At 43.0% G+C, this 27,965-nt stretch overlaps 1 protein-coding gene across 2 annotated transcripts in view; it reads left to right on the forward strand.

Moving 5' to 3' along the window:
- The window catches only part of slit1b (slit homolog 1b (Drosophila)), a 51,048-nt gene extending 24,589 nt beyond the window's left edge, over window positions 1–26,459 (forward strand). For both annotated transcript variants that reach the window (XM_028973233.1, XM_028973234.1), the window contains 27 exons: window positions 2,066–2,137; window positions 3,127–3,198; window positions 3,305–3,448; window positions 4,283–4,446; window positions 5,726–5,749; window positions 6,410–6,554; window positions 6,643–6,717; window positions 6,816–6,959; window positions 7,450–7,593; window positions 7,676–7,842; window positions 8,117–8,255; window positions 8,413–8,481; window positions 9,663–9,734; window positions 10,163–10,234; window positions 10,359–10,430; window positions 14,338–14,501; window positions 14,843–14,967; window positions 16,011–16,105; window positions 16,294–16,433; window positions 16,580–16,673; window positions 19,246–19,383; window positions 19,551–19,779; window positions 20,981–21,111; window positions 21,210–21,364; window positions 21,448–21,775; window positions 25,170–25,381; window positions 25,595–26,459. In XM_028973233.1, coding sequence (XP_028829066.1) covers window positions 2,066–2,137; window positions 3,127–3,198; window positions 3,305–3,448; window positions 4,283–4,446; window positions 5,726–5,749; window positions 6,410–6,554; window positions 6,643–6,717; window positions 6,816–6,959; window positions 7,450–7,593; window positions 7,676–7,842; window positions 8,117–8,255; window positions 8,413–8,481; window positions 9,663–9,734; window positions 10,163–10,234; window positions 10,359–10,430; window positions 14,338–14,501; window positions 14,843–14,967; window positions 16,011–16,105; window positions 16,294–16,433; window positions 16,580–16,673; window positions 19,246–19,383; window positions 19,551–19,779; window positions 20,981–21,111; window positions 21,210–21,364; window positions 21,448–21,775; window positions 25,170–25,381; window positions 25,595–25,851 — 3,643 coding nt within the window. In that variant the 3' untranslated portion in view covers window positions 25,852–26,459. The remainder of the gene's footprint in view (window positions 1–2,065; window positions 2,138–3,126; window positions 3,199–3,304; window positions 3,449–4,282; window positions 4,447–5,725; window positions 5,750–6,409; window positions 6,555–6,642; window positions 6,718–6,815; window positions 6,960–7,449; window positions 7,594–7,675; window positions 7,843–8,116; window positions 8,256–8,412; window positions 8,482–9,662; window positions 9,735–10,162; window positions 10,235–10,358; window positions 10,431–14,337; window positions 14,502–14,842; window positions 14,968–16,010; window positions 16,106–16,293; window positions 16,434–16,579; window positions 16,674–19,245; window positions 19,384–19,550; window positions 19,780–20,980; window positions 21,112–21,209; window positions 21,365–21,447; window positions 21,776–25,169; window positions 25,382–25,594) is intronic.
- The last annotated feature ends 1,506 nt before the right edge of the window (window positions 26,460–27,965 follow it).

Raw genomic sequence — 27,965 nt, forward strand, 5'->3', positions numbered from 1 at the left:
CAGTTCCCGGCCAGGCCGTATGAATGAAAACGTAACAAGAGTAGGCGCCGTTCCACTCGGTCCACGCTTCCTTCTTTCGTCGGCCGCCGTCGCTATATGCCGATCCCGCTGCAACACAAACACCGTCGGGCTGCTAGACTGCCACAGGTCCACATACAATAACGCATTAACCGGAATTTGCAACTCCGACGGTTGTCGGTTACTGGCGGTAGCGCCGCTGGCCGCTCCATCCTCCACTACGCCGCCGGTCACGGTCCGGCGTCTGGTCGCGTCGCCGCCGTTCGCGCCGCTGGTGACGTCACGGGTTCCGGTTCCTCGTCACCTCACGATGCAAGGTGGGCCCTATTTATAAGGCATACAAACCTACCCACCACCAATACCCAGTCTCCACCAATTAGTCCATCAGAGTCATTGAAAACCAGGCTGATTCAACACACCAGTCCCTGGTAGGAACATAGCCGGTTATTATTAGTGTTCATTTAGTCCAGGACCCACCAAACGAGCACCATTCAGCAAAAACCAAAACACATTACAGCCAACAACACCGCTGTACTTGACATCATTACTTCATTTATTCAGAGAAATTCAAAGGCATTCTTTGCACCAAAGTGAAATCAGCATCGTTATTGCAATCCACAAACATACACATGGGCATACAGTACACTCTTTAAATCATTTTAAATCCTGCCTTTAATTCAAATAAATGTATTCTGGGGAAAAAAACAGAATCCTTCATAATTAAATAAGGATTTTTTTATTAAAAATGCTATTTGGAACCCTTACATTTGATTCGTTGTACAACAGCCTTTGTCAATACAACTGCACTGAGGCTTAGGTTTTAGTTAGGTTTTAAAATGAAGTGCAGGGAATGTGAGAGTATTGTCCTCATCCACTCAACACACAGGTTTTCATTGGGATGTAGGTTATGGGACTGAGATGGCTTTATTTTGCTGCTAGTTCCCACTTTATCCTGGGTTGAGAGTGGCTCTCTAATAATTCATATTAGACAATGTTCTTGATAAATCCTAACACTACATTTTACTGTGTTATATGTTTGGTTCTTTACTGGACTAGTCCAGTATCCAGATACATGCCCTCCTCCATGTTGCCTTCCTTCAACAAATACATACTGAGAATCTTGTGGTTTTGAACTGCTGTAATAGCCTTCAAACATGCAGGAAGCCCTCTAAACCTCTAAATCACTCCATCATTTACTCATTCCCCTCTTCATTGGGGTCAGAGCAATGATTCTACAGGGTGGACCATTCATATGGATACACCTTAATAAAATGGGAATGGTTGGTGACGTTGAACACATTTTATAAGTGGTCAGTGTTTTTCTTGTGAAATTACCAATAAATTTGATGTGTCACATGACCCTCTTCCTACTGAAAAAACAAAAGTTGGATTCAGGATGGCCGACTTCAAAACGGCCACTACTGTCACCACCCATCTTGAAAAGTTTGCCACCTCACATATACTAATGTGCCACAAACAGGACATTAATATCACCAACCATTCCCATTTTATTAAGGTGTATCCATATAAATGACGTTGTCAACATTTTCACAGTCCATTTCTTCACAACCCTCTAACAGAAATGGAAAACATCTTAACCATGCATATCACCACAGGCTGAAGAGAACAAAACATCAATATCAATTTATACCTGATAGCTGATTCCTCAATATAGTGAGGGGGGACTGTCCCTGTCACTACTGAGTATAAGTCGCTCAGGATAAAGGTGTCTGATAAATGCCATAAATATAAATTTAAATGAATGGAATAGGTGTCTGGTCCAGCTGACAAGTTCTATAAACTTTGACAGGTTATGACTGTAATGGGAGGTTCTGGTGCCTCCTGGTATCTTCTTGGGTTCTATTTTTGACTCTACTTTGATCATGTGGCTCCCTGATCCCAGGCCCCCAGCCACAAGCATTTCCTCTTGGAACAATCCACCACTAGAACATGAGTCTATTTTTTTCCCAGTGGTTTAAACATGTAAGAAAGTGATGATTTAGAAGTGAAAGACTGAATTGTATAATTTTTCCTCTTCTTCCAACAGAGACTTGAGTAATAACCAGATCTCAGAGATTGCACCAGATGCTTTTCAAGGCCTTCGGTCCCTCAATTCACTGTATGTACATGTGATAAAATCTTGTGTGTATGTTAAGTAGGTTTGTGTGTGAGACTCAGTCTGCCCGGTTGACATGTTCTGTGTAATGTGACTGTGGTTAACTCATGTATTGTTGGAACTCAAACTCTTGGGAAAATACACTCCTTTAGTGCTGGGTCAACAATGTACCAAATTGTTGTGGTTACACGGTCTCAAGGGCTAATGCAGACTTACTAACCAAGCTATTCTGCATATGACATCTAATGATGCTTGACACAAGGAGGCTTTAGTTTTCCTGTAAAGCCACCACTATGAACAACTGTGAGTGATCACTGATAGCAATAATTCATACCTGGAATTACTGTGGGTCACCTGCACGTTTCTGAAGATTTACCTTTTCAGGCTCCAATGTTCTGCATATGAGTGTATCTATAGGTGTGTCCATATTGTGTAAAGAGGTAAATGTCCCCTTGTCTAGCTTTTTATCAGCAGTCAGGTTCTGACTACAGTATGACTGCTAACTAGATTTTTTTTTAATGGTTACACTAACATCCACTGCTACTCATTCTGGTGAACAGGCTGATAATTATATTGAGATGTGGATGAATGTATAAAGGTAAGCGTTCTTAATCAAGTGACTGTTTTTTTAAAAGAAATCTCTGTTTACTTCTTTGGTGAGTTTATACATGGGTTCACTGTGAAGAATTATTACCCACTTCTGTCCACAGTTTATTATGTATATTAGACTGAACACCAAACACAACCTGTCTGGCTCACGTCCTGTGTCACTCTCATCACCTGTGGCCTAAACTTTCTGTTCAAAGAGAAAGATTTTCAGCCATTCCTGGTGATCATTACAGTTTCTTTGGGAGTTGTTTTGCTATAGGTGATGCTTTTACTTTCAGTAAGCTTCATATAACTCTTTTGATATGTTTTAATAAGGTCCATGTATTGGTCAAATTTGCAAATAATATTAACCATCTGTGCCACTGATCTGTTTGATTCTGCAGGGTTCTCTATGGGAATAAGATCACTGACCTGCCCAAAGGGGTGTTTGATGGTCTGATTGCGATGGAGCTACTGTGAGTGTGTGACTGATACAGTAACGTTGGACTTGAGTGTTTGCGATGTTGTATCTGCTGAGATTTTGATACGCGTGCTGTATTCTCCTCTTCTCGTCTGATACAGGCTCCTGAATGCCAATAAGATCCATTGTGTCCGTTCCAGTGCATTTCAGGACCTGGAGAACCTCTCACTGCTTTCTTTGTATGACAATAAGATCCAGACTCTGGCCAAAGGCACCTTCAGCTCACTGAGAGCCATTCAGACACTGTGAGCATGCAAAAACACACATGTGCATTTATACACACTTATACTCACATTTACAATTACATTTACAGTATTTATCAGACGCCCTTATCCAGAGCGACTTACAATCAGTATTTTACAGGGACAGTCTCCCTGGAGCAACTTAAGGTTAAGTGTCTTGCTCAGGGACACAATGGTAGTAAGTGGGATTTGAACCCGGGTCTTCTGGTTCACAGGCGAGTGTCTTACCCACTAGGCTACTACCACCTCACAAATACACATCAGTATATATACATACAGAACATACACAGAAATACACTGATATATATTAATAAATTCCCTGCTAACAAAATTTGGACTTAGGGACTTTTGAAGGAGCAGTTAAAATTCTTGAATAAAAGCACTGATAATCTACCTGTTTGGTTTCATAGCAGACACGGTGCCAAGATGTCTGTAAAAGAGGCTAGATTTGGCAACCCGGGGTGGTTGTAGCCTAGTGGATAACACACTCGCCTATGAACCAGAAGACCCAGGTTCAAATCCCGCTTACTACCATTGTGTCCCTGAGCAAGACACTTAACCCTAAATTGCTCCAGGGGGACTGTCCCCTGTAACTACTGATTGTAAGTCGCTCTGGATAAGGGCGTCTGATAAATGCCGTAAATGTAAATGTAGCCCAAGAACAAGGGCTAGAGGTTTGGGAGGGCTGAGAGCCATCAATCATTGCTCTGGGCTCCTCCCATTTTAAATGTCGTTCAGAAATATTTACACATGAAATATAGACATTATGTGGGTACATGTGGGCACTATTACGTGGGGCATGTTCCTGTCACGTTTCTCTCCGTCTTTCTCTCTCAGTCATCTGGCTCAGAATCCATTTGTGTGCGACTGCAGTCTGAAGTGGTTGGCCGACTTCCTACGCTCCAACCCCATAGAGACGAGTGGCGCTCGCTGCTCCAGCCCCCGCCGACTCGCCAACAAACGCATCAGCCAGATTAAGAGCAAGAAGTTCCGCTGCTCAGGTAGAATGCAGACAAATGTACAAAAGACAGGCCTGATTCTAGACCTGACTTGCTATATTTTACAGGATCTTGGCACATTAACATTATGTATGAAAATTCTGCATTTCTTGAACGTAGTCATACAGATTATTTTAGTTAGGCAAGATTCATGCAAAACAAGTAAATGTAACAGCATCATGTCATGATGATGAGAACTCTTTATTGCGGTTGCAATACACCATATCACTAGTCACAAGTACCAGCAAAAAATTGCTAATCAACCAAACCGTACATATACACAAACATTACATATGGGGGTAGACAGGTCAGGGCGATAGGAGATATGGAAAAACAGAGAAAACAGAATTACATGGGGAGAGAGGAGGAGAGTGAAAAAATAGTCCCTAGACTGTGGTCCAGTAGGGAGTACACCGTAGAAACTTGAAAAAAATCTCCTCAGTAACATAAGTACATGGTCACGACACAACATAAAAAGTCATTCGCACCAGGGGAGGGCTGTAGGGTTTTCGGGATAGTCCAGCACAAACAAACAGCCATCTGGTCATGCAGCCACTGGGGGCGCTGTTCAGCAGACCTGCATGTCCACTCTGGGGGTATGAAGCTGACGGAAGCGTAAGTTATGTTGTCCAATCTATGATTGATCGACACAGTCTGAGCGTCAACAGCTCTGCCCACTCTTTCCACCATCCTGGCTAGCCCAGTGGGGATTCGAGGGGCTGTGACCGTTTCCAATCTTCTATAAACCAGGGCAGTGCCTAATCCAATCAGCACAAGACCTGTCATCATGATTCCGAAAAGGGAGATTTCCTCGAGGTCTTCCACAGAAAGAACTGCAAGCCTCGCCATTCAAACGTACATGATGTACCCAGCTGCATACGTTCCAGAAGGCCACTCAGGTTCTCCCGCACCTGGATTTCTTTTCGAAAAGGTGGCGTCAGTTGCATTGAGAGACCAGTTGACCAATTCCATGATTTCCTCAGTTCAGAGAGCAGGGCTGGGAGAGTCTCTCAAGTTATGAGACAGTAGACTAGACGAAGGAGCAAGCAGGAAAACCGGGAAGGGAGGGAGAGAGAAAAGATGCGTCCGCCTCCGCCAAGAGCAAAGTGAAGAAGAGGATAAGTGTATGGGATAACTGGATGATGTGCCCCCATATCAGATTACCACTGTACCTGCGCTGCTAACTGATAATTTCATATTTCTGATTTTCATATTTTACTTTACCCTTCATCTCATATCTATATGATAACTAACTGTGTTATTCCTTCTGTCTCCATTTCAGCCAAAGAGCAGTACTATATTCCAGGTGAGTTAGAGATCCTTGGTTATCTGCATTAATGGATCTCTGGTATGATTACCTTTGGCACGTTGTCCCCATGATCATTCCTCCAGATTCAACAACTGGGCCAGTAAAGTGCAGTTTTTAGAATGTAATCATACAACTTTCTGCAAAATTGATGAGTATTGTTTGTTTCGGACATGTTCCGAAAAACAAATGTCACCTATCACCATCTTTCATAAGCCACAGCGCAAACAATTAGTGACAGTAATAGGCCATAATAGCTCCTTTGCACTCATACAATGTACCTCTAATGTCAACTAGATTTGTCTTGGTTTTAGAGTGTGGAATTTGAGGCATATACGTGTTTATCAGGGTGAAGATATGTTTACATTTACATTTACAGCAATAATCGTCCTTATCCAGAGCGACTTACAATCAGTAGTGACAGGAACAGTCGCCCTGGGGACACTCAGTGTAGTACGTGGGGTTTGAACCTGTAACTTTGTGGTTTCCTGATTCATAGGCATGTTTCTTACCCACTAGGCTCTAGTGGGTAAGAAGCATCTAGTGTGTACAGTAGCATTAATTTGTATGTATCCTCTATGCCATTTCTGTATATAGTGTGTCTGGATTTTTCTGGTGCCTGCTGTGTTCTATATGTGTGTGTGTGTGGTTCTCCTGTAGGCACTGAGGACACTCGTCTGAATAAAGACTGCAACAGTAAGCCAGTGTGTCCAGCCAAGTGTCGCTGTGAAGCCGGTGTGGTGGACTGCTCCAATTTACGCCTTACCAAGTTCCCTGAGCACCTTCCCACGTCCACTACAGAGCTGTGAGATCCAGATACACTCCTTCATATAGTCACACACAAACTCGGACCTGAACTAATGTGATTCGTTATTTTATTTGGCGGCTCACAGGCGGCTCAACAACAACGATCTGTCAGTCCTGGAAGCTACAGGCACCTTCAGAGCTTTATCTCATATGAAGAAAATGTATGTTCTTCACACGCTTCACACAAGCAGGTGCATGAATGAAAACCTATTGTGAAGTTTCCAGGTGACTGTGTAGGCTTACTTTCTGTTAACTGCAGTAACCTCAGTAACAATAAGATTTTGGAGATTGAGGATGGAGCTTTTGAGGGAGCCAGCTCTGTCGTGGAGCTGCACCTCACAGCAAACCACCTGGATTCGGTACGTGGAGGGATGTTCCGCGGCATGGAGGGCTTACGCATGCTGTAAGTACCTGTGGCCAGGCATCTTAGCTCATCATTATCATATCATGTAGTGCAATGTAGTCACACTGTCATATGTTGGCTAAATCCAACAAGTCCAGTTGTTAAAAATCTAGTAGTTATCCTTGAATCCAATTTATTCTTTGATAAACAGATATTATAGGTTGTTAAGAGCTGCTTTTACCAACTAAGAATTCACTTCCAGTGAAATACAGAATCAAATTCTAGATTTTACTATAGGGTTTCAAATCTGTCTGAGCTGCTTGTCTCATACACAACTTCACGTTCACTCCATTCTTCTGAACAGAAGTTGTCAGTAGTGCCAAAGATATACAGAAAAACTAGAGGTGACTGAGATTTCACGATTTTAGTCTACCTTTAGAAATTAGGTTGGCTCCATTTTCAAATCTAGACTTCAACACTGTCTCTTTAATTTGACTTTGAATTACAAGACTGAGCGAAATCAGGTTTTCTCTCTCTCTCCATTGTCCAGAATGCTCCGAAATAATCGAATCAGTTGCATCCATAATGGCAGCTTCACTGGCCTTCAAAACGTGCGCCTTCTGTCTTTATATGACAACCAACTGACGACCATTATGCCCGGAGCTTTCGACACACTGCCCAACCTCTCCACTCTGTAAGCTGTCTGTCTCTCCATCTCTCTCTCTGGCTGCATGTGATTAAGCCGACAGCATCTCAGCCATCTCACTGTTCCTCAGGAACCTGCTGGCCAACCCGTTTAACTGTGACTGTCATCTATCATGGCTGGGAGAGTGGCTGCGCACAAGGCAGATTGTGACAGGAAACCCACGCTGCCAGAACCCCTCCTTCCTCAGAGAGATCCCCCTGCAGGATGTGGTCCTGCCCGACTTCCACTGTGAAGAGGGTGAGCGAAAACCCCAAAACACACGTTTTCTCCACATTACATTACATCTAATTAAATAAAACCTTGTGTGTTTGGAGTTTGCATGCTCTCCCCGTGTTGCCATGGGTTTCCTCCAGGTTCTCCAGTTTCCTCTCGCCATGTGTATTTGAATTCCCGGGATGGGCTCCAGCAGCCGTGACCCTGAGTAACAGGACTATGCAGTAATGGAAAGTGAGTGGGTGGATTTGCTCATGTTTTCCTCTAATTTGCTTTCTTTCTCTTCCGATGTGGTCAGGCGCCACGGTGGACGATGGCCGCTGTGTCCCCCGCTCGCAGTGCCCAGCAGAGTGCACCTGTCTGGAAACAGTGGTCCGATGCAGCAACAAACATCTGCACAGCCTGCCGAGGGGAATCCCACGCAATGTCACTGAGCTGTGAGAAGTTTTCTTTATCAGGGTTTCAATGCAGCACAAAAAAAATGGTCTCAGTAAAGCAGCGCCTGCCAAATCTCAGGCGCACGAACTGGATCAAGCAGTGAGACAGGTCATCCCCTCCATCTGCTCAGCTGTCCCTGCCTGCATCTCTCCACAGGTACCTGGACGGGAACCAGCTCACCGTGGTGCCCAAAGAGCTTTCAGCGTTTAAGCACCTCCAGCTAGTGTGAGTGTCTGCCAGCCTTTCAACACACACACACATACACACTCACACACACACACACACACACACACACACACACACACACACACACACACACACACACACACACAGACTAAACAGCCTGCAGTTCCACCTAAGGCTGATGTGACATGGTCCTGTGGTCACACCTGATGTCTCTGTGTCCAGCCTTAGTAACCATTTGTCTCCATTTTAAAATAATGTAAATGCGCATGCAAAAGATAAACCTCCTTTAATTAATCTTTATGTAGGGATTGATTTTGATGATTTTGCATCCGTGTCACAGATCTGACCAAAGACAAACAGCACATTTATTTTAGCATGTTAAAAATGTAGTTAACTGTAGCAATTAATATGGTAATTTTGAAATATTTGTGTGTTTATTTAATCTAATACAATTAGCAATTTCATCATGTATTTATCTCTCTGCTTCTTTTACATACAGTAATGTTCAAATGTCTTGGAAACCAATACAAACCAGAGAAAACTTGGGTGGTAGTAGCCTAGTGGGTAACACACTCGCCTACAAACCAGAAGACCCTGGTTCAAATCCCACGTACTACCATTGTGTCCCTGAGCAACACACTTAACCCTAAGTTGCTCCAGAGGGGGACTGTCCCTGTAACTACTGATTGTAAGTCGCTCTGGATAAGGGCGTTTGATAAATGCTGTAAATGTAAATGTAAATGTAAAACTTAATGACTGTTTATCTATATGCTGCAAGCGATTTTGTTAATGTAACAAAAAAAACATGTCAAACATTGATTTACATAAAACATTTATTGCAGTATGTCCTTATTTTTATTCAAATATTAGATTACATTATTTTACAGAGTTGGAAGACCAACCCCTAAGCACATCTTTCATTTTTTTCTAATTATTATTTTATACTGAACAATGAACAGTGTCTTACTGTTTAGAAGATGAAAAAGCTTTAATTTCACTACACCCTAAAATAGTTAACACTGTGCTGGAAAATAATAGTGGCCACACAATTTATTAACACTTTGAGCATAATTTGGACATTTTCACTTTTGTATGCTTGAAAGTGTCACATTTTCAGTGCTGTCCCATGGAAATATATAATAAAATGTGATGGTGTATTCACTTTTGTCTTTAGAAGTCAGATACATTAATTTTGGCTGAATCTGCTTTAACTGTTTCAGTGACCTGAGCAACAATCGAATCAGCTCCCTGTCCAATTCCTCCTTTGCCAACATGAGCCAACTTACTACGCTGTAAGTCTCTATCACATATCTTTCTAAAACTTGAATAATAAACATGTCCAGCTTTGCCGTGTTTAGGCATTTATGAATTACTAAGGAAGTGTGAATGGCCAGCCTCACCACAACACTAGGCCCACAAGCAGGAGTGTCATCAGCATGGACAATCTTCGATATAATGTTTAACCCAGTGTTAACAGTAACACCGCAGTGCTGCCCATTGCATGCTCTTGCAGGCTCTCCTCTCTAAATTACTCCTTCCCAAGGTTTCTTCCATTTTTTCTCCATGTGAGTTTTCCAGGGAGTTGTTCATTGTGTCCACAGAGGGTCTAAGTATGAGGGGTGTCATTTGAGACACACCGCTTGTGATTTTGGGCTATATGAAAATAAATAGTTGTTGTTGTATAAGTAGTGTTTGCGTGTCTGTGTCATTTTCTTTGCAGGATCCTGAGCTACAACGCACTTCGCTGCATCCCTCCTCTGGCCTTTGCGGGACTGCGGTCTCTCAGGCTGCTGTAAGCATCTCACACCTCAACAGTGTCCCACATTCTTCCACATTGCATTCAGCATACTGCTAAATGGAGAGAAAATCTTTACAGAGAGCTGAAGTGTGACCTCTCTTTCACCATCTATTCTCAGATCACTCCATGGCAACGACATCTCCGAGCTGCATGAAGGGATCTTCAGAGATGTTGCATTCCTGTCACACCTGTGAGTTACACACACAGCAGCTACATCCCTTAAAATACTCACAAAACACACACTGATCCATAAACTACTGCAATCCTATACCTGAACGTGTGATTGCATGTGTACAAAGTGTTTGAGCAAGTGTCCCGCATGCTGTCAAGATGGCAATATGGGTGGTAACAGCCTAGAGGGTAAAATACTCATGTATAAACCAGACAACCACAAACCCCACTTACCAGTAAGTATTCATTTGTAAAGTGTATTTGTCCTCAGTACATACTGACCAGAATGCTGCGTAGAATACAATTAAAACAGAACAGAAGAAAAATACCTTACTACCATTGTGTCCCTGAGCAAGGCACTTTACCCTGAGTGTCTCCAGGGGGATTGTTCATATGACTACTGATTGTAAAAGTAAATTTGTTTCGTTATATGTATATGTCCTTTGTTGCGATATATTACTTATGACCATCTCAGTGCTGAATAGTGCAGGTCAAGTGGTCTGGAAGGGACTGCGTGTGTCTGAATGTGTATTTTATGTGTGCGTGTATTTAGACTCAGTCACTGTGACCTGACACTTAAGCCAAGTGCTCTGTGGCCATGTTATTGAACTGGAATTAAAAAGACGCTTGTCCTCCATAATTGATCTGCAGGGATCATGCAGTCATGTATCTCTGTTAGGCGAACAAGGGGGATGTACAGGTATACAGGTCAGACATGTGCATCTGCTGACCTTGTAATGGTGGAAAATAGTGTGAGACATCGCAGAACAAGATGACACACTGTTCTGCGCACACACACACACACACACATTTGTGATATATATACAGTACAGACCAAAAGTTTGAACATACCTTCTCATTCAATGTATTTTCTTTATTTTCATGACCATTTACATTGGTAGATTCTCACTGAAGGCATCAAAACTATGAATGAACACATATGGAGTTATGCACTTAACAAAAAAGATTAAATAACTGAAAACATGTTTTATATTCCAGTTTCTTCTAAAAAACCCTTTGCTCGGATTACTGCTTTGCAAACTCTTGGCATTCTCTCGATGAGCTTCAAGTGGTAGTCACCTGAAATGGTTTTCCAACAGTCTTGAAGGAGTTCCCAGAGGTGTTTAGCACTTGTTGGCCCCTTTGGCCAGGTCTCCACTTTTTGTTAAGTACATAACTTCAGACCTGGCCAAAGGGGCCAACAAGTGCTAAAAACCTCTGGGAATCTGGCCCTTTACCAGATCCCCTGGTAAAGGGCCATCTACTGGTGATGGGAAAACTACAACTGTTCAGTTGTGAGAGAAAAAGCTGAATGGTCAATAATCTACATTATCTGGTGCGTTATTAGCTGCTTACATGATCATGATCAATTTTACTACCATTAACAGATGTATTGAATAATATTGATCTGGTTGCAATAACAGCTGTTAAGAGGAGGATATATTTGACACGTTTGACAAATGACAAGTTTGTTTGGAATCTCTTGTAACAGAACATTTGCAGAACTGAAGCTCTTGGTAGTGATCCCTGTACTGAGTGGTCCACAACTAAAGCTGTCCACAAAATGACTTCAGTCTATTAAAAAAATAACAAAAAAGCAGGGATTTGATGAAACATTTATTCTTTATGATTATTTGAATGACTGTGCATGTGTGCATCATGTACCTAGCAGCAGGATGCATTGTGGGAAGGATCCTGCTTTTACAATTGAGGATTTTGAGGGATGAACTGAAATGCAAACATGGAATCCAATTTAAAGAATCTACTGGTAACAGCTTTCAAAGGGCTCTGATGACATGCATACAAATGTGTGTGTGTGTGTGTGTGTGTGTGTGTGTGTGTGTGTGTGTGTATATATATATATATATATATATATATATATATATATATATATATACATGCATACATACTTACTTACACACACACACACACACACACACACATTTGTATGCACTTAACAAAAAAGATTAAATAACTGAAAACAGACCCAAACACACACACACACACACACACGGGGGCAGCATTCCAAGTAGGGAATCCCAGACAGCCCTCTCCCCAGCCACCTCCACCAGCTCCTCCGGCAGGACGTAGATCGACAGGTAAATCAAGAGCCTTGCTTTCTGGCTCAGCTCCCTCTTCACCACGAAGGCTCGGTTCAGCATCCACATGCTCTCAGATTTGGAGGTAGGAGGATGAGATTCTCCTGCCACCAAACTTACCACCCTCCACACCATGGCTGTGCATATAAATTCTATACATATAGGTTATGAACAGAACTGGTGACAAAGGGCAGCCCTGGCGGAGTGCAACCCTCACCGGGAACAGGTCCGACTTACTGCCGGCTTTGCAGACCAAACTCACGGTTCTCTGGTACAGGGACTGAATGGCCCTTAACAAAAGGCCATCCACCCCATACTCCTGGAGCTCCCCCCATAGGGTGCCCCTGGGGACACGGTCATAAGCCTTCTCCAAATCCACAAAAACTCATGTGGATTGGTTGCCCCCTCCATCACCCTAGCAAGGGCAAAGAGCTAGTCCACAGTTCCATGGCCCGGACGCAAACCACCACCCCAGACTGCCACTCCACCGGAACTGCCCCCGATGTCCAAGCAATGTTGGAGAGACGTGTCAAACATGACAGCCCTACAACATCCATAGCAATGAGATACCCAGGATGGATCTCATCCACCCCCAGGGCTCTGCTGCTGTGTGGCTGTTTGACCACCTAAGCAACTTCTGCCCCTGAGATTGGACAGTCTATACCCAGGTATCCCAGCTCTGGTTCTTCCTTGGAATGCGCGTCGGTGGGATTGAGAAGCTCCTCAAAGTATTCCTTTACCACCCGACTATAGCCCCAGTCGACGTCAGCAGCTTCCCATCTCCACTGTAAACAGTGTGAGTGAGTTGCTGCCTTCCTCTCCAGAGGCGTTGGATGGTTTGCCAGAACCTCTTTGGAGCCAATCGGTATGGCCTCACCAAACTCCTCCCACACCCGAGATTTTGCCTCGGCAACTGCCACTGCTGCACCCTCGGCAACTCACCAGCCATGCCCTGTAGCCCTCCTTCTTCAGCCTGATGGCTCCCCTAGCCTCTGGTGTCCACCAGTGGGTACGGGGGTTACCGCCACAACTTGCACCGGCCACCTTGCGACCACAGCTAGCAACAGCCGCCTCAACAATTGCAGAGTGGAACAAGGTCCATTCGGACTCAATGTCCCCCACTGCTCTTGGGACGCAGTCAAATCTCTGCTGGAGATGGGAATTGAAGACCATTTTGACCGCGTTCCCAGCAGACCCTCACTATATGTTTGGGTCTGTCAGGTCTACGTGGCATCTTCCCCTGCCATCTGATCCAACTCACCACCAGGTGGTGATCAGTTGACAGCTCCGCTCCCCTCTTCACCCGAGTGTCCAAAACATATGGTCACAGGTCAGATGATATGAGTACAAAGTCAATCATCGCCTGCAACCTAGGCTGCCCTGGTACCAAGTATGCCAATGGGCATCCATATGTTCAAACATGGTGTTCGATATATGGCCAAACTGTGGCTTGCACAGAAGTCCAATAATGAAACAACTCTCGAGTTCAGATCTAGCGGGCCATTCCTCCCAATCACGCCCCTCCAGGTCATGCTGTCATTGCCCACGTGAGTATTGAAGTCCCCCAGCAAGACCATGCAGTCCCCAGTTGGAGCACTACTCAGTGGCACCTCAGTGGCACCTTGGCAGTTCGACATTACGGGTCCGCTTCCTTAACCAATTAGGTCACCACTGCCCGTGCTAGGCCTGATGTAGTGTTTCCTGTCTGTTTCTATACCTATTGATCTATCAACAGTATGTCTGTTTTATGATAATGAGGCTGATAATTTCTTAGTTATTGTACTGTATAAACATAATTCCCTGCTGACATATTCTTTGTAAATGCAGTGCAATTGGCGCCAATCCGCTGTATTGTGACTGTCGACTGCGCTGGCTCTCAGACTGGGTGAAAAGTGGATATAAGGAGCCTGGAATTGCCCGTTGCAGTGGACCATATGGCTTGGAGGGAAAACTACTTCTTACCACTCCTGGGATCAAATTTGAGTGTCAAGGTAAGATATAGGGATGTATTAATAAATGATGTAAAGACACCAGTGAACAGTGTCCAACCTGTTGTAGAACAAAACAATAGAAATATCTTAAATTATGGAAAAATGCAGTATGTCAGGATGCTCTGTTTTATGATATGCATTTGATGTGTGCTTTTAATTTTTTTTTTGTATGTATCTGGTTTGTACTGCTCTACGCTGTTCTAAGTGCTTGAAAAAACACACAAACACTGAAATTTGTCTGCCGTGTAGCACTGGTCATGTGCTTTATTCATATGATGTTGCAATTTTCTGAGGCTTTGTCAGCTCGATAATAGAATGATGTTTGCATTTGTGTGTCCTAGGCCCAGTAGACCCGATGGTTCTAATGAAGTGCAGCCCATGTCTATCCAGCCCTTGTCAGAACCAGGGTCGATGTCACCCCCACCCAATGGACCTTTACCGCTGCAGTTGCCCAGCAGGTTTCAAGGTAGCAGCCCAGACCTATTTGGTGGTTACCCTGACATGTCTGCTTTTGGGTCACTGCCATCAATTGCCGTTGTAGTGTTTCCAATATTTCCAGTGCTTCCGGTATTTAATGGTACATGGAGCTCAGCCATAATGTTTTTTGTCAAAGTTATCAAACAGCATTAATATTAATGTTAATTTCTCAAGGAGAATTCACTCTCTCTGTTGTCGTTAATGGTCATTTATGGTGGTTCATTATAGCTGTACTTTGTTATATTGCCATTTTATAAAGGTCATCTCATCCACATCACATTCCTGGTGACAAGCTCAGATCTTGTAGGTTGATCCCCTGGCATGAACAGGCATGAACACAAATAAGATTAAATCAAATGCAAGAGAGGTGGGATGAATGCCTACTCTCCTACATCAGGTTATGAAGAAGTCTCAGATCTCAGACTATAGAATGACCACATTATCTCAGACCAGAAAGTCTTCAAGAGAAACACCCATATCACCTGAGGAGATAGAGTTGCCACTCTGCCCTTGGTGTGTATGTCCTGCCGGTAATTTCAGCAGCCTTTGAAACACTCACTACTTCCCGGGTGCCGTTCATGTCTGCCCACTGCTCACCAAGGGAAACTAATAGTTTCAGAATCTCACTCCAACCGAGGATAAATGTGGTTATAATGACTGATGACCTTCTACTACTCTACAGGTCATGTTGCCTTGCATAACAGAAGAGAAATATGGCCTTTCCTGAGTCTGCATGCCGTACAAATCCTTGGTTACAGCTCTCGTATAGGGCTTTCCCATTCATCTGTAAGTTGCGTGTGATAAGGGCGCCTGCCAAATGAAAGTTAAAATGATTCTGGTTTATACAACTGGTTCTTTGATTTAACAAAAACCAGTAAAACCAGCACTGGCACAGAGAAAATGTCCAGTGTTTGAGTGTTTCAGACATTATACCTTTTGGATACCAAACCTGCATAATCCATTTTAAGACAACCCTTTCGATTAAATATCTCCCAAGAACCTAGTCGTACATTTGTTGTTGTGCTTTTCCAGAGTACGAATTGTGAAGTCCCTGTGGATGCCTGTGTCAGTAATCCCTGTGCTAATGGAGGAACCTGTCACAGTTTGGAAGACCATAAAGAGTTCAGGTGGCAACAGAAAAACTGCATCCATACCATTCAGTGTACACACACTTAAATGTCCATTGACCTTCTTTACAGCTACACAATAATGCACATTTATTTTATATTCTTCATATTTCTACACTTTTTACTTAACATCACAATAATGTAATGTAACAGATCCAAACTAAGACACATGCTTTGCTCTCTTTCAGCTGCTCCTGCCCTCCTGGATATGAGGGTTATTTTTGTGAAGTGGAGGTGGATGAGTGTGAGAGCCATGACTGTGAGAATGGCGCCACCTGTCTGGACCAAGTGGGAAACTACACCTGTGTTTGTCCGGCCCACTACAAAGGTAATGAATCCAGCATGCTTACACCCCGGCACTGGAAAACACTGCAGTGTTTAGTATTTCTATTAAGTAGGTCTCTCTCTCTCTCTCTCTCTCTCTCTCCCTGTGTGTGTGTGTGTGTGTGTGTGTGTATGTGTGTGTTAAATAAGGTCTGAGGTGTGAGGAAGAAGAAGGTGTATGTTCTTCAGGTTATAACCCTTGCCAGCTCTACTCTACCTGCATTAGCACTGCTAATGGACCCAGGTAAGAAAACTATTTACACACAGATATATGTCCCAGAGGTGGACAGTAAGTAATGTAATTCACTAGTGTTCTTCATGTATCTGTACTTTACTACAGCATTTCCCTTTGGAGAGACTTCTTACTTTAACTCCCACATTTCAAAGTCAAATATCTTACTTTTTACTCCACTGCGTTGTGGTAAATCAGTCGTTCCGTTTTACTTATGGTAATCAGACACCTTAAAACAAAACTCAGTGGTCTAAATCTGTCCAACAGCTGTCAATGATGACATCAAACTGACCGGTAATACAAATTCTGATTGGTCTAGCAGTACGGTCACCAAAGACATTATCACGCAATGCAGTTAGTAATAAAGTATATAAGGAACACGTCAAGTCCATTTTAGATGACTCACGGATGCTATAGATACAGTCTATACAGGGAGTGCAGAATTATTAGGCAAGTTGTATTTTTGAGGAATAATTTTATTATTGAACAACCATGTTCTCAATGAACCCAAAAAACTAATTAATATCAAAGCTGAATGTTTTTGGAAGTAGTTCTTAGTTTGTTTTTATTTTTAGCTATTTTAGGGGGATATCTGTGTGTGCAGGTGACTATTACTGTGCATATTTATTAGGCAACTTAACAAAAAACAAATATATACCCATTTCAATTATTTATTTTTACCAGTGAAACCAATATAACATCTCCACATTCACAAATATACATTTCTGACATTCAAAAACAAATCAGTGACCAATATAGCCACCTTTCTTTGCAAGGACAGTCAAAAGCCTGCCATCCATGGATTCTGTTAGTGTTTTGATCTGTTCACCATCAACACCAGCAACCACAGCCTCCCAGACACTGTTCAGAGAGGTGTACTGTTTTCCCTCCTCGTAAATCTCACATTTGATGATGGACCACAGGTTCTCAATGGGGTTCAGATCAGGTGAACAAGGAAGCCATGTCTTTTATACCCTTTCTTGCCAGCCACGCTGTGGAGTACTTGGATGCGTGTGATGGAGCATTGTCCTGCATGAAAATCATGTTTTTCTTGAAGGATGCAGACATCTTCCTGTACCACTGCTCGAAGAAGGTGTCTTCCAGAAACTGGCAGTAGGACTGGGAGTTGAGCTTGACTCCATCCTCAACCCGAAAAGTCCCCACAAGCTCATCTTTGATGATACCAGCCCAAACCAGTACTCCACCTCCACCTTGCTGGCGTCTGAGTTGGACTGGAGCTCTCTGCCCTTTACCAATCCAGCCACGGGCCCATCCATCTGGCCCATCAAGACTAATCAGTCCATAAAACCTTAGAAAAATCAGTCTTGAGATATTTCTTGGCCCAGTCTTGACGTTTCAGCTTGTGTGTCTTGTTCAGTGGTGGTCGTCTTTCAGCCTTTCTTACCTTGGCCATGTCTCTGAGTATTGCACACCTTGTGCTTTTGGGCAGTCCAGTGATGTTGCAGCTCTGAAATATGGCCAAACTGGTGGCAAGTGGCATCTTGGCAGCTGCACGCTTGACTTTTCTCAGTTCATGGGCAGTTATTTTTCACCTTGGTTTTTCCACACGCTTCTTGCGACCCTGTTGACTATTTTGAATGAAACGCTTGATTGTTCGATGATCACGCTTCAGAAGCTTTGCAATTTTAAGAGTGCTGCATCCCTCTGCAAGATATCTCACTATTTTCTGAGCCTGTCAAGTCCTTCTTTCGACCCATTTTGCCAAAGGAAAGGAAGTTGCCTAATAATTATGCACACCTGATATAGGGTGTTGATGTCATTAGACCACACCCCTTCTCATTACAGAGATGCACATCACCTAATATGCTTAATTGGTAGTAGGCTTTCGAGCCTATACAGCTTGGAGTAAGACAACATGCATGAAGAGGATGATGTGGACAAAATACTCATTTGCCTAATAATTCTGCACTCCCTGTATACATCTGCTAGAAAAATGCTGCCAATCACACAACTATGCAAGGAACCTGGAGCACGCACTTCCCAATGCAGGAGGCTTTAACTTGAATTGATTAATATATAAGGCCAAAATTGGAAATGGGCCCGTCTAAATGAAAGTGTGAGGACCAACTCTGTTGCATGACCAGCTCAGAGCATGGAAATAGGGACAACAGAATTAGAATATCTTTATTGCCAGAGAGGTATAAAAAAAGCTATATACTAATATAAAAAATATTATACAGAATATAAAATGAAAGGGTGAGGTAGAAACTTTATTGCACATGAAGAAAAACTTTATTGCACATGAAGAAAAACCTTATTGCACATGAAAAACAAATTGAGTTGGAGGTGGAAAAATGTATTAAATGTCATTAAGTGCCCTGATAGCAACAGGGTGGCTACAGCTTTTTCATGAAGACCCTGCAAGAAAACAAGGAGTATGAGTGTTTCAAGGATGTGGCGAAGCCCAAGATCACCACGGCCATGAAGAAGTTTGTTTAAAGAAATAATAAAGATGCTTTGGTGTTAATTTCTGGTACATTCTGTTCTTGTTTCATGAGGTGACATAGGGTCATCTTTTGTGTCTTTATGTGCCTTCACAAAAATGTAAAAATGTGTTTTTCAGGTGTGTGTGTCCACCAGGTTTCACAGGTGATGACTGTGGGGTGGACTTCAATGAGTGTGTGGGCCACTACTGTCAGAACGGAGCAGAATGCGTGGATCAAATTGACGGCTACTCCTGCGTCTGCCCACCAGGATACAGGTGACCGAGCTGAACTGACAGTCTCCATAGGTGCCCTGAGGAGATTAACCAGCTTTATTTCTTAGATACATTTTCTTAAACATTGTGATCATACATTGTGAGTAATTGTCATCTTCAGAAACCCTACCCCCTTCCCCCTCTCAAATTCTCATTTTTTTTGTCTGTAGCGGTCGGTTATGTGAGGTGGCATCTGTGCTGCCTTCAGCTTGTGGAGGGGTGCGGTGTGAAAATGGCGCCTCCTGTGTCGAGAAGGACAGCCAGGTGATCTGCCAGTGCCTGCCTGGGTACGAGGGCCAGCACTGTGAGAAGCTGTTCAGTGTGAACTTTGTGGATGGGGACTCATATCTGCTGCTGGGAGACCTGAAAAACTGGCCTCAGGCCAACATTACACTGCAGGTACAGCCTGGAACTTTATGGATATTATCTCAAATAGATACAAGTATGTTGCCAAGATTGAAATATTACAATCCAAATGTTAACAAAGAACAACACTTGCGAAAGTTCACGCCCATGGAATTATTGTCACGACAGCGAGCTGAGGGGGGAAGGAAGCGCAGAGGCGGGACATGCTGGGAAATAAGGATTTATTTATAAACAATAAAGGAAAAAGGTGCGATGGCCTGAAACATTTAAACTTAAACGTGGAACAACATGAAGTAGCCGGCAGGTGTGTGGCGGTTGCCAGAACTCAAAAAGGTTGCCAGGTACAAAAACACACAGTTGCACGCTCCACAAGAGTTCATCAAAATGTCGCCGCTGCAGAAGGGGCGGAGTCACAGACTTTTAACCGTTGTCTGGATTGGGCACAGGGGATGTGTCCAGGTGCAGTCAATCCTGACAGTTATGAAGACTTCATTTTCATTTTAAGTTAAGTTGAGGGAACTTAAAAACGCTTCATACAGTGAAGCATGAGCAAAATATTTATTTATTATTGACAATTATTGATTATTGACAATTATTGTATTTAAACATCACGGATCAAAATTCATATAAGTTTAATGAACTTCCATGTCAGGATCTATACTCACACACAGTAAATGAACAGTAAATTTACAGTTTTACATTTTACATTTAAAGCATTTATCCAGAGCATTTTACAATCAGTAATTACAGGGAGAGTCCCCCTGGAGACACTTGCTCAGGGACACAATGATAGTAATGGTAGTACTACCACCCTAAACATCTTCTGCACAATTTTACAATGAGCATGTAAACACTAGCTGTTATTCAGTTTTACCTCTCTCAGCACACAATTCCAAGTAATTCCAACAATTCCCAGTTTCCCATCTCACTCGTCAACCCACACTGCAGATGAATTTTAAAAGTGGGAGCAGACAGGAAATTGGTAAGATACAAAAAAAAAATTACATAATTCATACATGTTTAGTTTTAAATACATAAATAGCTGTAAACACAATAAACCATGACTGCCATGCTGGCACACGGTGTATAATTTGTTTTTATATTGTTTTCATGCGAAATCCCACACACCCACGCAAACAGCAATTATCATCATTCAACAAACAAATGTTCTGCACACTGACGCACACGAACATTCATATTCATTATTTCACCATGCATTGTGGGACTCCTCCAGGTTTCTACTGCAAAAGAGAATGGTGTACTGCTGTATAATGGAGACAACGACCCCATCACCGTGGAGCTCCACCAGGGCCATGTCAAAGTCACCTATGACCCTGACAAGCAGCCCAGCAACACCATTTACAGGTCATCTTAAAGGTCACAAAGGTCACACTCGTGTTCCTGTTAACCTTGCCGATTCTGCTTTTTTAGTCACTGGTCGGTCTGTGTTATCATTTCCATAGCACTGAGACTGTCAATGATGGGCAGTTTCACACCGTGGAATTGGTGACCTTTGACCGAAGGGTGAACCTGTCGATCGATGGAGGTCTGCCAACTACGCTGGACAGCCTGGCTCATCCTCTTCCTCTCTCTAGGGAGACGCCGCTCTACGTCGGGGGTGAGATATTCTTTGTCCTACAGTTTGTTTTTTTTGTCTTATTATGTTGTGTTGATGTCACTGTTTGGTTTCTCTGAGTCCAGGAATGCCAGAGACTGTTCAACCCTCCTCCTACCCCAGCATCTGGACCCTCAACAACGGCTCCAGCTTCCACGGTTGCATCAGTCACCTCTACATCAACAACGAGCTGCAGGACTTCACCCGCACTCACATGCAGTCGGGCGTGGTGCCCGGCTGTGAACCGTGCCGCAAGCTGCGCTGCCTGCACGGCCTGTGCCAGCCCGACAGCGCCAGCGGCCCCCTCTGTCACTGCCAGCCTGGCTGGAGTGGCACACACTGTGACCAGACAATAAACCCCGGTGCTAATGACACTGTTACCCTCATAAGCCCCAACCCATGCCAAGACAGCAAGTAAGTGTCACCTTGATAGGGCAGAATTTGATGCATAATTACGAGTTGTGTTCATAAGTATAAGTTGTGTTCACACAACTTAGAGTATAAACTCTATTTCCATATCTACAGTCAGGTCCATAAATATTGGGACATTTTTTGGCTCTATACACCACCACAATGGATATCAAATGAAACGAACAAGATGTGCTTTAACTGCAGACTGTCAGCAGGGTATTTACATCCAAATCAGGTGAACGGTGTAGGAATTACAACAGTTTGCTTGTTGTACTGTACTCTTCAGTTCCTGCTTGTTCCTGGGGCATTTTCCCTTCAGTGAAATGCATGCTCAATCGGATTCAGGTCAGGTGATTGACTTGGCCATTGCAAAACAGCCCACTTCTTTCCCTTCAAAAACTCTTTGGTTGCTTTTGCAGTATGCTTTGGGTCATTGTCCAACACTTCAGAATTCATTGCAGTCACATCATCAATAAATACAAGAGAACCAGTTCCACAATGCCCATGTCATGACATTTTCAGCACCGTGCTTCACTGATGAGGTGGTATGCTTAGGATCATGAGCAGTTGGTCTTGGTCTCATCTGTCCATAGGATGTTGTTCCAGAACTGTGAAGGCTTTTTTAGATGTTGTTTGGCAAACTCTAATCTGGCCTTCCTGTATTTGGGGCTCACCAATGGTTTACATCTTGTGGTGAACCCTCTGTATTCACACTGGTGGAGTCTTCTCTTGATTGTTGACTTTGACACAGATACACCTACCTCCTGGAGTGTGTTCTTGATCCGGCCAACTGTTGTGAAGGGTGTTTTCTTCACCAGGGAAAGGATTCTTTGGTCATCCACCACAGTTGTTTTCCGTGGTCTTCCGGGTCTTTTAGTGTTGCTGAGCTCACCGGTAGGTTACTTCTTTTTGAGAATGTCCCAAACTGTTGTTTTGGCCACGCCTAATGTTTTGCTATCTCTCTGATATGTTTCTTTAGTTTTTTCAGCCTAATGATGGCTTGCTTCACTGATAGTGACAGCTCTTTGGATCTCATCTTGACAGTTGACAGCAACATATTCCAAATGCAAATAGCACACTTGAAATGAACTCTGGACCTTTTATCTGCTCATTGTAATTGGGATAATGAGGGAATAACACACACCTGGACATGGAACAGCTGAGAAACCAATTGTCCCATTACTTTTGGTCCCTTAACAAGTGGGAGGCACATATGCAAACTGATTTGGATGTAAATATCCTCAAATAAAAGCTGATAGTCAGTTAAAGCACATCTTGTTTGTTTCATTTGATATCCATTGTGGTGGTGTATAGAGCCAAATATTACAAAGGTGAGTGTGGGAAAGAGAGTAATAATGATGACATTAAGATGTTCTAATGTCATGTGCAACCAAACTGAATTGTGCATTTATCGTATGTGTGATTCGGGGCTGTTAAAATACAAATGGCCAGCCAATCAGTCGGACTTATGCCGGGGCAATGCTCCATGGTAGGTGCCTCTGGAGAGTGCAAGCGTGGCAACCAATCACTGTTTCTCACAAATTGACAATACAGCCGGCATAAAGCCAACTGACTGGCTGTTTTTTTACCCCAGGTAATTGCATAAATGCATTTGATTGGCTAGTGGTTTGAACACTTTCTTTCTAAATGCATTTCAGAGCACATGATCCATTTAGACTGAATATAGAGCATCTCTGTCAATGCTTCCACCGGACCAGCAAGAAATATACTGTCACTTGCATCCACTGTTAAAGCAATCTTTGGTCTCAAAAATTACTCAAGATTAATAATGATTCATTAATTGTTAAAAATGTGCAATTAATTTGTTTTTATTAATAAAAAATAAATGAATTACCATTACATTTTTATAACAAGAAATAACGCTACCCAGAGGGCATATTCTAAGCTTTTTAACAATCATGTTCAGTGCACCACCTCCCTGGGTAATTTCAAGGTAGCCAGTGAATGTGTTGTATTTCCTCTTATTACTCTAAACCTGTCTGTGACCAGGTCTCAGGCAGGACCTCCCTCCAAGGTGTCCTGTTGTTGAGGTTTAATGGACGAAGCCTGAGCAGGCATACAGTGTTTTCTTCATATCTGTCCTGATTTAATAGCCACCTAACAGCCAATCATAAAGTAGCATGTTGTGGCTATTCCTGGATTCATCATAAAAATTAATGACACATTCAGCAACCCTCCCCTAAACACACTGATTCATTTATATAGTTGAAATGTAGAAATTTGACAGATTCCTTCCATTTCTAAATTGTACTGGTCAGCTGTGAACAATTATGAAAACCTGAACTGTTTGTTTGGTAGAATTGGGTGGTAAATGGTGCTTGCAATTTTCACTTGAAGAAATGTACGCATGCCCTGGTTTAACAATGTCTGAAACATGGCCACAAGTTACATAATCAAGGAGCAAGGTAATGTTGAACTGAAGAGTTATACACCAGTGATATTTCTGATTTGTTCTCCAACTGATGGTGGTTTGGAGTATTGGAGATATGTTTGGTCGCCAGTGGTTTAAAGGGTCGTCAGACAGGACTGTGTGCTTCCTTTTATAGAGGTTTCTCATATTGACGCTTTAAATAATGAATTAATTGCATTAAAGCACAGCAGCGTCTCTACTTCCTCTGCAAATTTAGAAGAGCAAGAGCACCAGCCCCCATCATGTACACATTCTACCGAGGAACCATCGAGAGCATCCTGTCTAGCTGCATCACTGTGTGGTTTGGAGCCTGCAATGCGTCCTGCCAAAAAACTCTCCAACGCATAATCAGAGCAGCTAAGAGAATCATCGGTGTCCCTCTCCCCTCCCTCCAAGACATCTACAGCACACGCCTCACCAAGAAAGCCCTCGGCATAGCAGCTGATCCCACCCACCCAATGCAAACCTTCTTCAGCCTGCTGCCATCAGGGAGGAGACTGCGGAGTCTCCAGGCCAGGACCAGCAGACTGAAGGACAGCTTCACCCATCAGGCTGTCAGGAAACTCAACTCCCTCCCGGCTCTGCCCCCACTCCCCTCACTCCCCTCTTCTGCTCCACAAACTTTCTGAACCCTAACACACACAAACTGACCATGCACCAGTCACTCTGTGCAGCTTTGGTCTGCCAACTCCCTCACTTGTCACTTTGTCACTTTAAACTTACCTCTGTTGCACTACATGGTTTTGCACTCTCCACCATGTGCCCTTATTTGTATATGGTGTTTTTAAAAATTGTATTCAATGTTACTGTTTTGTATTTAATGTTACTTGTAAGCACCATGGGTCTGAGAGTAACGTAATTTAAATTCTCTGTATGTCCTGTACATGTGGCAGAATTGACAATAAAGCTGACTTTGACTTTGACTTTTTGACCAATTGCATTTCTGCCTCTCGCTCTTCTTTTCAGGTGTGTCCATGGAAGCTGTGTAGCTCTGGATGTGCAGACCTATCGCTGTGAGTGCATGGATGGTTACCGTGGCGCTCTGTGCAACCAACAGGAGGAGCCTCCGAACCCCTGTTCATCATTGCCATGCCAACATGGCCGCTGTGAGGTGTCGGCGTCTGGAGAGGCACATTGCGTTTGTGAGAGTGGCTACAGTGGAGTACTATGTGATGCAGGTGAACAGACACCACAGATATAAAGGAGACAACATGGTGTTGTATTCATGTACAAATCAATCATTATTTCAACCCAAACAGTTACATTTTAGCTTTGTGCATTTCTTATGAATGAAATAATACGTTTGATGATCCTCTGGAATGGTGCATTGTGATGTACAATTGTGAATGTAAATGTACAGAATCTACATGACATTGTTTTGTTGTTGTTAGAGGTGCTGTGCCGGGGTGAGCCGTTACGGGATTTTCATCGGATACAACAAGGCATGGTTGCATGCCAGAGCACGCGGCCTGTCTCCTGGGTCCAGTGTACGGGCCGCTGTGGGGAGAGCCGGGCCGCGGCCACCGCCTCCTGCTGCACCAGCCTCAGGTTACGGAGGAGGCGCTTCACCTTTGAGTGCGATGATGGCAGCTCCTTCACTCAGGAGGTGGAGATGGTGGTGGAGTGCGGCTGTGGAGAATGTGTGTAGCCCCTTCAGAATCTCAGAGCATTAAGGGGGACTGGCGCATGGACAGGTGCACAGAAAGTTTCTCATGAGTGAGCCTTAGTTGAACATGTGTCCTCCTCGGCAAGACATTGTTCTGGTAAACAAGTAGTACAAACCAGAACTTATAATTTGTCTTAAAGGCTGGTTGAGAGGCGTCACACTATTATATATAATGTAGCTTCGAAGCCTGCCCAAAGATGACCTGTTTGTGAAACCCCTGCCCAACCACTCAGTATTAACAAGCACTCACAAACAGCAATGCAGTCCTTTCATTGTAATCACGCCTATTTATGTGCTTGTAAAACTAAACCATTTTTAACCTTTTTGTTTTTCCTTTTTTTGTAACATTAGTTCTTCATAGACAAATGGCAGATGGTAATATATATATATACATTTGTTTTGATAGTATTTTTATATGTTTTTTCCAATATTCACTCCAATAACTCATAAAAACTAGTCATGCTAGTCAAGGTAACTAATTTTACTGTTTGCTGTATTGTAATGTTTAATGATGTATTTGATTTCTCCTCGTGAGTGTTCTAGTCACTGTTTCCCTTATTTATTTTATTAAAGTTTTATCCCTTAATGGAGGTCCTTTTTGTTCTGTTTTTTAAATATTTTTTTTTGCGCCCATCCAGTTTCACTGACCTTTTATAATCAGTCTTGCAAGTTGGGCATTAAGCATTTTCCTCAAAGTGGTTAACATTTAAATGATTGTAGGCTTATAAAGAGAGGGGAAAAATAGAAAGTGTTTATCGCAAGCCCTTCCAGCCTGAATATATAATAAAGACGCTTTAGCATGGAGGACTGGGTCAGATATATTCACTCAAAATGCACCTTGACAGCCGCAGTAGTGATTTCATTATGGACCTCCCACCATCACTTTAGGGCATTTAGCTTATGTAAAAAAAAAACGGAATTACATGTGAAAAACAGATATGTGTGTGTGTGTGTGTGTGTGTGTGTGTGTGTGTGTGTTTACATGATTGCGCTACTCTTTATGAGGAAGGAGGTAAAAACAATGCGAATCCCTAGTGTTTCTAATATTTGATGAAATACTGATTTATGGCGGCTAAAAAGCCATAAAACTTAACATATTCATACTTTTCTGTCCCCACCTCCCAACAGCAGCTGTGCCCTTCCTGATCCATGTCGTCCTAATTTACTTCCCTTCCCCACCCCCCAAGCAGACCTGAAAATATAAAGAATTCTATCCTATTTCTCTACATTCTACTCTTATCTGATAGAAACAGAATAAAAACTTTTATTATTTAGGGTTGAAGATGAGAACTGAGAGCCCAAAGCCACTTTTAACCAATACGTTCCACAAGAGATAACTGTTCTTTTTCTCTTTACGCAAAAATCCAACCTCAAATACAACGAGTCCTGAATGGATGAGTATTTAACACATGTAATTCTCAAGCAGGGTCTTTACTTCACTCAACTCCCACAAAGCTCTCTTTAGCTGTGCCTCTCAGGCCTTGAAACAGGCCAGATGTGTTTTTATTGATATGATCATGGTTTCAAGGTGCGGATCACACTGCAGGGCACAGCGTGCATACGACCCACGGTCCCGCAGTCCTTCCGCCAATTTGTGTCATCACATTTAGCATGGTGAGAGAGAAAAGGGCGGTGGGGGTGGAATAAGCTTCTACCATGGAAGAAAACCTGTTCCATCTGACTTTGTAACACTGTATGTGTCTGTATTTGTGTGTGTGTGTGTGTGTGTGTATATGTGTGTATGTATATTAGGTCTGCACAATTAATCGAATTTTAATCACGATCAGGATTTTGGCTGCCACAATTAAATTAAGATGATCGTCTGCGATATTTATATTTTAATAACCAACCACCAGGGGGCGAACGAAAGCATCGACTGAGCAGCAACCTCAAATTTTGACAAGTGAAACGTGCGCCTGCAATAAAGGGTCCTTCATCACCTAATAGATATATGCACCACAGATACATACACCATAGACACGTGTCTCTGATGGAATGGGTGTAAATGCTTTGCTGCATGTGGCTGTAATAACGAGCAAATGTAGATGTATAACATTTCCTAAGTAAGATTGTATTTTATCATCTTGTATGTATGA

Source organism: Denticeps clupeoides, chromosome 3, assembly GCF_900700375.1.
Source record: "Denticeps clupeoides chromosome 3, fDenClu1.1, whole genome shotgun sequence".
NCBI lineage: Eukaryota > Metazoa > Chordata > Actinopteri > Clupeiformes > Denticipitidae > Denticeps > Denticeps clupeoides.